The sequence below is a fragment of the Halichoeres trimaculatus genome, unplaced genomic scaffold, assembly GCF_033239565.1.
Source record: "Halichoeres trimaculatus isolate MK-OKI-2021-1 unplaced genomic scaffold, fHalTri1.1 fHalTri1_scaffold_12, whole genome shotgun sequence".
Lineage (NCBI taxonomy): Eukaryota > Metazoa > Chordata > Actinopteri > Labriformes > Labridae > Halichoeres > Halichoeres trimaculatus.
The window spans coordinates 9,094,785-9,104,652 of record NW_027437190.1 but is presented as its reverse complement, the minus strand read 5'-3'; the positions used below and the strand labels follow the sequence as shown (position 1 = coordinate 9,104,652).

The following is a 9,868-nucleotide window of genomic DNA, read 5'->3' as shown; positions in this document are numbered from 1 at the left end:
TACCCAAATATTTGATCACTTCATCTACTTTTTATTGGACTCACACACTGCAGTAAAACTACAGTTACCTTGTTGCTAACATAACTCTGTGCTGATGCCTGATGTGGCTATGATTCATATCTGTACTATTACTCAGATAGGATTTAGACATTTTAATGTCAAATATAAAATCAACTTGTTTTCTATCATTTGCTTAAGGTGTGGAAACGTAAGGTTTTTTATTTTTATTTATTTATTTATTTTTTGTACTGAAGTCTTCTGCTCTACTCTACTTCAGAGAACCAAAAGCTGATTTCTCAGAGAAACTCTTGGGAAACCTTGCGCGCATTTGGATCAATACAACACATGATCAAACTCTTAATTAAAGTGGTGTCTACCCTGAAAAAGACGTTTTGTAAGGTCAAAACTATCTTTATGCACACTAAAAAAGAAATCAATACTCCCTTTTCCTTTGTTTTTATTTTCGTTTTTTTAAATTATCATTTTATTTTATTTTGGCAAGAAAAAGTGAAATTAACATGTAAAAACAGCTTTATATTTTAATGCAGGACACAAATACTTCATAGAGGATTATAACAGTTCATTTTTTCCGTTTTTCCTGTGACATAGAGATCGCCCCACACGCAAATGTGGTTTTAGTGGTCTTAAAATGATCATCACAATTTGGGAAATCGTGTTATCTTATAAAGCTAAACATTTTTGGTAATACCTCTACATAAAGGAAGATGTAGTTATCGGGGGTGTTGCACAAAAATGTTAGTCTTGCACAAAACGCATTAACTGTCTGTAGGCCACTTGCATCGACAGCCGTTTAGTTAGGCTACTGTTTGTGGGCCCCTGTAAATGAAGGGGCATCATTTCGCGTTTATATTTATTGATTGAGAAAGTGAAAAGGGAGGATAATACAAATGCTAACTATCGCATATCATCGGAGTAGCAATGATTTTTCTCTTTTCAAACGAATAGAGGTCAGACCAGTAGAGCATCGCTGCTGATTCTTTCTGATCCAGGGGACTGAACACCGTAAAGCATCCTGAACATCCTTCATCACCTCTCTCAGCTACATCACGCCCGGTGTCTTTGAGCAATGTGCAAAATCAGCACAATTAAATACATCATTATAAATTATGCCGTGGTTTATATGGACAATATAAACATTTTGAAGAAGAAAAAAGGTCAAAACAACTTCTTTGATATTTTAAATTAAATTTATTCAAAAACAACGACTTAATGGACAAGAGTAAAATACTGTGCTCATAGACAGGATCACTTATAAACAAACGTATACAACACTTGTGAAATATCATACTTTACACTTCTGTACATAACTGCAATCAATACATTTTTTCCCCACGAGAAATAATGCCATAAATAAAGTTGCTGCTGGCTGCTCCTTTAAGAACAGCGCGCCTCTCAAACAAAGTGCAAATTGAAGAAGGTATTCGTTGAGACGCAGGGAATCCAAAATTATTCGCTCCTTATCTGTGGAGCTGGAGATTTTCCCACTGCTGTTTTAAAGTGCACCTGATAGTGTAAAGGGGTATCATAAGGATATAATGTGGATTTGTTGCCTTTTTTATTCACAATTAGGATAAAATTGGAAATTCATTATTTGTTGCTCATAATTTTAAAAAAAATCAAATTTTCATCAACTGATGGAATGTGTAATTTTTCATTTTCACTTCGACTTCTGATTAAGAAGCTTTTGCGAAACAACAGGCTACATCTTTCTTGGGGACACGTGGATTTTTAGGGAAAAAAAGTGACTCATCTTCCGCTCAAAAAACTCATATGATTTTATTTACGGGCTGCACATTTGCCTTTGATGTGTTTTGTTTTATTTTTAGGTGTTTTTTTTTCCTTGACTGTGGCGGATGTTGGGTCAGTGTTGGTGTTTTTGTGCAGTCGATATCTGCACCGAGCAGGTGAACTTGTTGTAGCATTATTTATGAAAGCAAAACCCAAAAAGCCACGGATATTTTTTTTTCTTGGAGCAAAAAACAGTTTGAACCTCATTGAGAGATTTTTTTTCTGATAACAGCAAACTCTCAGTCAGTTTGGACAGAGGGATGCGCTTAAATCAATATCTAAAATGTAAAAAAAAAAAAAAAAAAAGATACAGTAAAGGCTCGGATGAGATTGATGATGTAGATGTGATTAAAAGTCAATAATAGGTGTCTCTGTTGGTCTAAACATGTCTCAGTCATTATTTTTGCTGGACTCCTGGTCGCTCTGGTCGTCGGTGAAGCACACGTCTACGTCACTGTCATTGTCGCTCTTGTGCTCTGCGTCCTCGTACAGGCCTCCCGCTTTGTCCTCCAGTTTCTTGATGGTCTGCCCTGGATGCCTGGACTTCACGTGCCTCTCCAGGTCCCGCCTCCGCACGAGCACCTTTCCGCAGAAGTCGCACCTGTAAGGTGTGTTTCCCTCCGCGTGCAGGCGGATGTGTTTGTTCAGGTTGCTGGGGTCTCCAAACGGCCTGAAGCACACTTTGCACTTGAGCGGCTTGTAACCTGTGTGAGTCCTCATGTGGATTTTCAAGCCGTATTTTCTCGAGTATAGCTTTCCACAGTATAGACACAAGTGCCCCTTTTTCGGTTTCCCAGACCCGGCGCTGCCAGTGCCACCAGTGGGCATTGAGTCCAGCCTGGTTCGGTTCTTCTCCGCTGCAATTTCAGACAGCTGTTGCGTGTGCATAGCGATCTCCCGGTCGATGTTGGTGATGGAGCCCAGGTCTTGGCTGAGGGGAGGTGCACCAAAGTAGGACACGGACTCGGGGTACTTGAGGAGGTTGCTAAAGTGGAATTTTAGCGGATAGTATGGTGAGCTGTACAGAAGCTCCCCGTTATACACAGTGAAGGGCATGAGTGGGATGTTGCAGTCTCCTCCGTATGACTTCATGCCGTCAAAGTGGGGGAGAGAGAACCTTTCAAAGTGGAGTCCTGGGGGCATCTGAGGGTAGCGGGATGGAGACAGGCTGGAGTGCATCCTGCTCTCCACGTGCTTAAAAGCAGAGGTCTCCTCCATGTGAGGCAACAACGGGAAGCCTCGGATATTGTTTGTGCATGGCACTATTGGAGAAGTGGAGTCCATGATTGTAGGTGTGCACTTGGGAGGATGGTTCCCTCCTCCACTGAGAGCCTCGCCAACGTTTCGGATTGGTTTCATGTTTCCAATGAGTTTGCTGAATCCCATGCTGCTCAGTTTCCCATTCGCGTCTTCTCTCGACGCGTCCGTACCCGGGACTTTGGAGACACCGGTTGGTTTGAAGGCAGAGCGCACGCCAGGGTGGAAGCCCATGCTGCTCAGCATTGATGATGTGGTGCCCAGACCTAGGATGTGTCCTTGGTTCCTGGCTGAGGTGACGCTCATGTCGAGTGCTCTGTCCTGATCTTCAGAGCTGCTTTTCTTTGAAAGTCCCACTTTGTTTAGGAAAGGTGAGGAAGGCACCCCCCTCCTACCAGAGTCTGAGATTGAGGTGTTGCTGTGACCGCTCCTCGGAGAGGTGGAGGTGTTGGGGATATCTCCTGACTTTGGTGACCTGCTGAAGGTCTCCGTGCCTCTTGCCTGCTCGCTGCTCACAAACCCCCGCCCATTGCTCAGGGCGCAATGAAAGTGCACGTGGGCCTTGAGTGTGTTGGGGTATTTGAATATTCTCCAGCAGTACCAGCAAATGTAACGCTCCTCACCTGCGGAGACAGAATCAAACATGGCATTTAATTTTCATGTTGAAAAATGATTATTAATCATCATTAAATATCACTAATTTCAACGACACAGGTTTATGCCAGCTTACATGATGTCATTATATGTTATATTTCTGCGCATAAAAGCCCACACCCGTGCGTAAAACCTAATAACAGGTTTTTTAACCTGTAGGAAAAATAATACCTTTAAAAACCAACAAGTATCCTGCAACCTATTTACTATTTAACACCACCAACATATACCCAGGACACGCATATAAAATACAATCACATGTTTCAGAAAGAAACATGGTTAAAGGCCACAAAAAGACATGTTATTAAACGCATATAAATGAATCGAATTTCCTTTCAGATTGTCCCTTTAACTCCAGCATTTACTCAGTAATCTGATCAGGAACCCCGGCCTATTTCAAATTGAAGCTCTAATGGATATGATCCGGGTTTTAAGATGTTGTGCCAAATGGTAATAGACACAGGAGGCTATTTAAATGACCCCCAGTCGAGCACTCAGGGGTTAATATAGATGTAATGATTTTGTAATCCTCATACGGGCCTTTGTTTATGATAGCCATCAAAAGAGCAAACGCCCTGCCCAATCTGGCGCTCCGAGTGTGCTGCTTTGAATGCGGGACTTCTCTCTCTGCGCTCTTTCCCGTGGAAGTGACAGCAGCTGTTGCTTGAAATCGCAAGTCTCCAGAAACAATGGTGAAGGCCCATCTGTTGACGCCTAATAATGGAAGCGAGCGTATGTCCAGGAGCGCACTCGGTGTGTTGGGCCGGAGAATCAGGGCAATATACACCCCACATAAAAGTTAGCATTCATTAGGCCACAATACCTTGACGCACCCACCTAATTTACCGTGAAGCACTTGTTTTTGAATTTATTTGCTTTTGAATACATGAATATTAATGACGCGATGACATTTGTTAACCTCCGTCTCGAGACTGAATCACCAGCCTCTTCTTCCTCCACGGTCGCGAGACACGTCTATTACTGCTTTTAATTGCTTTTTTTATTCCCTGCGTCGAGCACCGTTATTACTTTATCACTATTATTTTTCACGATGCAAGAGTGATACCATTTCAAGCTTTGCCATTTTGCTTTTACATTTATTCAATTAGCGAAGAGGCCCCTCCAGATCCAAAAGTGTATAATCCAAAATCATCATCAGCTGATGAATTTCTCTTCTAAGTATGTGTCGAGGATTATTTTCTTCTCATTTCATAAACGGATTACCTCCTGTTGAGCTGGTGTTTAACAAAGATTAGACAATAATCCTCACGCACAAACGCCAGATTCTCAGCACCAGCCAAAACAAACAGATTAAAAGACAAAACAGATTACAAGAGTTTGGAAATAATATCGGTACTGCAAAAGAAAAAAAAACTTGTATTTTTTTTTATATTTTTCGATTAGAGTTTGTTTCATTTTTCAATTCTCAGTTAAAAAAATTGATAAATAACAAAAAAGCAGACTGCCTGCCCGAGGTAACAATAACAATCGATGGGTTTCCATCACTGATTTACAAAGAAGAGCTATATTTTATTGGCAGTCATTTAACTGTGCAGTGATGGACGCTCAACATGTCGATGGTGTGTCAGCTTGAGTCCTCGGTGTACAGCTGAGACCGAGCTCACAACAAGCCAGCCATCAGATTTTACTCCAAACATTTTTATACAAAGAAAATTTAGGCTTCCCACTTGATAGCTCTGTTTTTCTTTTCCTATTATTATTATTATTATTATTATTATTATTATTATTATTATTATTATTATTATTATTATTATTAACAACTCATCATCCCACTGGATCGTTAGGATAATTTTAATTAGCAGTCTGAGTTACCTTTTTCGTCGTGCGTGGGGGTGGCCGTGGTGGGGATGTCGTACCACTGAGCCAAGGCATTGGAGTACCAAACACTGAGCTCCTCTCCGGCAGGGATTTCTCTCAGCACACGGTAGAAAATCTTAAAGAAGAAGAAAAGCTGTGGTTAACTTTTTCTTTCATTCCTATTAAATTTGGATGGAAAAAAACAAAGTCTTAATATCACGGCCTAAAGATGTGCTGCAAAAAGAAAAATCACCTGTCCGCCAGGTAGATCAGACACTGCCTCCAGGTTTTGCTCCTGACTGTTCCTGGCTGCGCGGATGAATCCGATCCAGTCTGGTACGGGGCAGCCCGACTCATCCAAGAACTCTCCCCGTACTAAACGGACCTAAAACAGCAGTAAACGGACAAAGTGAGCCCGAGCTTTGTGACAGACTTTTTATGGGAAATTTAAACACCAAGGCCTTTAACAAGTGTCCCCCCGGAGACAGATTAATGTTGGTGCAAATAAAAACGTGAGCTACACTACTGAAGAAAAAAACTTACCTATTTTTAAAAATGCACTCACCCCAAAAACTTTATTTATACTTACACTTAAATTATTTTTAAATTCGATTAAGCCTTATGTTATTTCACATATATCATCATCAATATGTGAAAAACATACATATCATCGCCCAAGGCAGCCAGCTCTACCTAGAGGTGCTGCGACCAAAACGCGCTTAATGCGTCTTTATCCGCTCTGCTGATGATTTACTAAAGAGAATGACACTCGGGCCTAATTGAGTTGATATGGGAAACGAATTTGAGGAGTGTCAGAGCGTTTCTAAACTGTTCAAGGACATTAAAGATCGAAGCGCGACATTTGACACAGAGAGTGCACCTGATGATCGCCGGCAGCCCGGGGCCACGCATTTAGACGCATCAATCACATCTGCTGACAGCTGCAACAATAACAGGCTGCGCTTATATTTGCACTTATATTCTGCTATCCTGTTGACCCCTCTGTAAAGTAATGTTTGAAAGCTAGAATATTTTAGTTTCGTTCCGTGTCAGCATAAGACTTTTATTTATTTATTTTTAAATGTTTTTAATTTTCATGAATTTAAATTGTGAGTTAGTCTCTGCATGTCTTGGTCTGAATTTATCCTCTCCGTTACATAAATTCACCTGTACTTCTATGTTATCTTTTATTGTTATTATTTATAATATCCCGGTTTTTCCACGCCCCAGGCTGTGGTCTGTGGCCTCAGTGGCATCTTTCTGTGGCCGGATTACATTAAAATTAAACGGCTCATCGGGATAACAGGCCCGCCAGGCAGTGAAATGTGAGGCGGCTGAGGGCATGAAATCCCACACAGCGGAGCCGGGCCGCCCATTAGGCCGGTTAAGTAGAAGCACAGACTGACAAGTCGGCCACTAATGGAGCTCAATTATTTCCAACCTGACAGGCCAAAGCAATTAATGAGTGAAGGCCCGATGGAGTTTGACAGTGCAGCTTTAAAATCCACATCCAGTCCACTCCTGCTCTATTTTATCATCCAACAGTTTAGAGGAAAACAAAATCTCTGTAGATATATAGAAAGGGCTTGTTATTTTTCTAAGTCTCTAAGAAAGAAAACAAGTTTATAGAACCTGGTTAAAAATGACAATAAAAGTTTATTTTATATTTAAAAATTTAAGACAAATCCATTAATATAATAATTTATCCAGTATCCTTTGAATAAATTCAATCCAGGAGTGATGAGCAACAACCGCTTGTGATGTTGCAACGAAAAATAAAACATTTCTTTGATCTGACAGTCAAAAAGCAAACAGATACAGAGAAATGTTTTTATATTTATATATATATATACATTATTTTGAAAGTTGAAATATCTGATACGCACCTTCTTTTTTGGTCCAACTTCCTTTCTGTCCGACACGTACTTCCCAAGTTTGAAGATGCCCGGTACCGGTCCTATTCGGAGTCCGGCCGGGATGCTGCAGTCCGCGAACACACAGACGGTTGTGGACGCCCGGGTGGGTTGCATGGCTTGGGGTGAGATCAGAACCATGAAGACTGATGGAGACCGATTTGAAGAGTGCAGGGAAGGAGGAAGAGGAGGATGAGGAGAGGATGAGGACCGGCCGATATCCGCCCTCAAAGTGACGCGCTGGCGTTAGGCACTCCGGCTTTTCTAGTGATGGTGCAGGCTAGGTAGCCCCCCTCACTCAACAGCCCCCCACCGCCCCGACCTCTCCAGCTCAGGATGCGTGTGTGTGTGTGTGTAAGTGTGTATGGAAAGGGAGGGGGCGTAGAGAGGTGATGCTGTGCTGTTAGGTACTTTAAAGAGGGAGGGGGAAGGAGGGGGGCAGCGGTCCTGAGTTTGCAGCAGCAGCGTGTGTTTGTCCGTGTGAGGGAGTGTGAGAGAGTTGGGTTCTCCCAGCAGCTGTGCGGAGAGGGGAAACGGGCCTGCCTGGTCACATGGAGACTTTCCCTCACCCCGCCGCATAATGAATTGCTCCAAAACGGTCAAGAGACACAAAGGGCCAGGCGACCTTCCCATCCCCAAAATCCAATTTGTCAAGGGCAGAGAAAAGAGGGAGCAGAATCAAAGGTCCAGAGCGACCATTAATCCTCAGCATGTGGCTTTGTCCCCCAGACAGTTCCGATATTTTAACTGACAAATCCACTGTATAATTTCTCCATAAATCCTCACCCTTTCCTATTCTTCCCTTTCAAGCCAGGTTTTGGAAATCAGTGGCTACTTTAAATCTACTTGGCTGGCATTCTTTGGCTTTTATACACTTCAAAGCGCTTTATTCGCTCTCCCCCTTTGTATCCTAAGTGCAACAAAAGGAGCTGGAAAGTTTAGAGGACTTGTTAACTTGTATTGACTCTCGGCGTGTGCCGGGTTGAGATCAGGCAGGTACTGAACCACCAGCAGGAAGCGAGAGAGGGAGAGGAAGGGGAAAGAAAATGACCGTCCGCATCTTCCCGATGGCATGGCTTTTCTTGCCATATTTTCTTTTTAACACGCAAAGAGTATTGTAAAAAAAATTTGAATTGGAAAATCAGTTTCAGAACATTTACATGAATGTATTGTTTCTCATTTTGTCCAGGCATAAAAAAACAGTTTTAACCTTAAAGTTGCTCCATTAAAAAAAAAGACGAAGGGCGTGCATGCAGCAGGGTGCAATTTTTTATGCTTCATTTTATTGTAAGTTTTTTTTAGGAAAACTGATCAAAAATTAGACTCAAGTTTTTTGAATGCCTGGCCGAGTACTGATTCAGTGAATTGTGTTTTTTTCACTGTAAGAATCTGAACATCTCTGCTCTGTGAAAAGCACATTTCTCTGAAATGATCAGAAGCAGCCCTGAATTCAGCTGAAGACCATGCTCTCCAGCTCATTTTTCAACAGTGGTGTTTAGACACGTTCAGTAATGTCTTCCTATAGGGAGATGACTTTAACTTAAAACCTGTAAGGGTGCACTTTGGGGGTCCCCGGTTAAACCAACAAGAATATCACAAACTAGTTGAGGACTCTGGTGAAAGGATTCTTGCAGAAAGCATTTTCTTGCTCAGTGGTATTTAAAACTTTATTGGTATTAACAGTGAAATTGAGTTTGGGTATAAATGGAGCCTGCAGTATATCTCTCTGTGCAGCAGCTTGTAGTATAAAAGGCTGTTGGAGCCTTTTGATGCTCTGCTGATGAGTCTCTGCGGAGAGAACAAGAACCTGTGGGCGATCAACTCAGACCATGACCATGGTGACCTCTGACCTCTGCACTGTGGACTTCATCCCTGAGTCACAACAAGTACTTGTCATGTCCAAAACCTATGAGACTCTGGGGCTGCAGAGACACATAAAATTAAATGATGGAATGTCCAGAAATGGAAAATCTAAGACCTGCTGTTCACCGGTGTTGCTGGATTGATGAAATGAAGAAGTACAGTTTTATTCTTTAGCGCATTTATTGTTCGCAAGAATAGAAACCCATCATTTAAAAGGCTGTGTTAAAGCCAGAAAACTCTCTTTCTCACTGTCACCCTTTCTCTCTCTACAGGAATCCTATGTTGGCCCTTTCTCTTTCTCCTCCCTGCGCTCCTCCACAGTCAAAAAAGCCTGAACGACACGCGAACAATCTCATCAATGGGCGCAATGTTTGCGCCTGGCTGTGCGGAGGGTTATTTATTAACGCTTCGCCATTTGCGGCTGGTTCCCATCCACCCCGCTCCTCTCCAGAATGAACAGAGTACAATTAATTATTCTCCGTGAAAAGGGGAGGGCTGGGTTCGGGGGGCGTCAAAAAGGAGAAGAACACTTTTCCTTTTTCTATTTGCGGCGG

The 9,868-nt window shown here is 42.2% G+C and overlaps 1 protein-coding gene across 1 annotated transcript; it reads right to left on the bottom strand.

Moving 5' to 3' along the window:
• Positions 1–1,355: 1,355 nt before the first annotated feature.
• On the bottom strand, positions 1,356–7,669 carry prdm13 (PR domain containing 13). The gene is made up of 4 exons (XM_074683992.1): positions 7,425–7,669; positions 5,792–5,923; positions 5,554–5,674; positions 1,356–3,689 (listed from the first exon to the last, which is right to left on the bottom strand). The coding sequence occupies exons 1-4, from the start codon at positions 7,590–7,592 to the stop codon at positions 2,200–2,202; spliced, it is 1,911 nt and encodes a 636-aa protein (XP_074540093.1). The 5' UTR covers positions 7,593–7,669; the 3' UTR covers positions 1,356–2,199.
• Between the last annotated feature and the right edge of the window lie 2,199 nt (positions 7,670–9,868).

Coding starts and splice junctions, on each gene's coding strand:
- prdm13 (XM_074683992.1), bottom strand. CDS start 7,592: ATGGTTCTGATCTCACCCCAAGCCATGCAACCCACCCGGGCGTCCACA. Junction 5,924..7,424: donor AAGTTGGACCAAAAAAGAAG/GTGCGTATCAGA, acceptor CTGCTGTTTTAG/GTCCGTTTAGTACGGGGAGA. Junction 3,690..5,553: donor CCCCACGCACGACGAAAAAG/GTAACTCAGACT, acceptor CTGTCTCCGCAG/GTGAGGAGCGTTACATTTGC.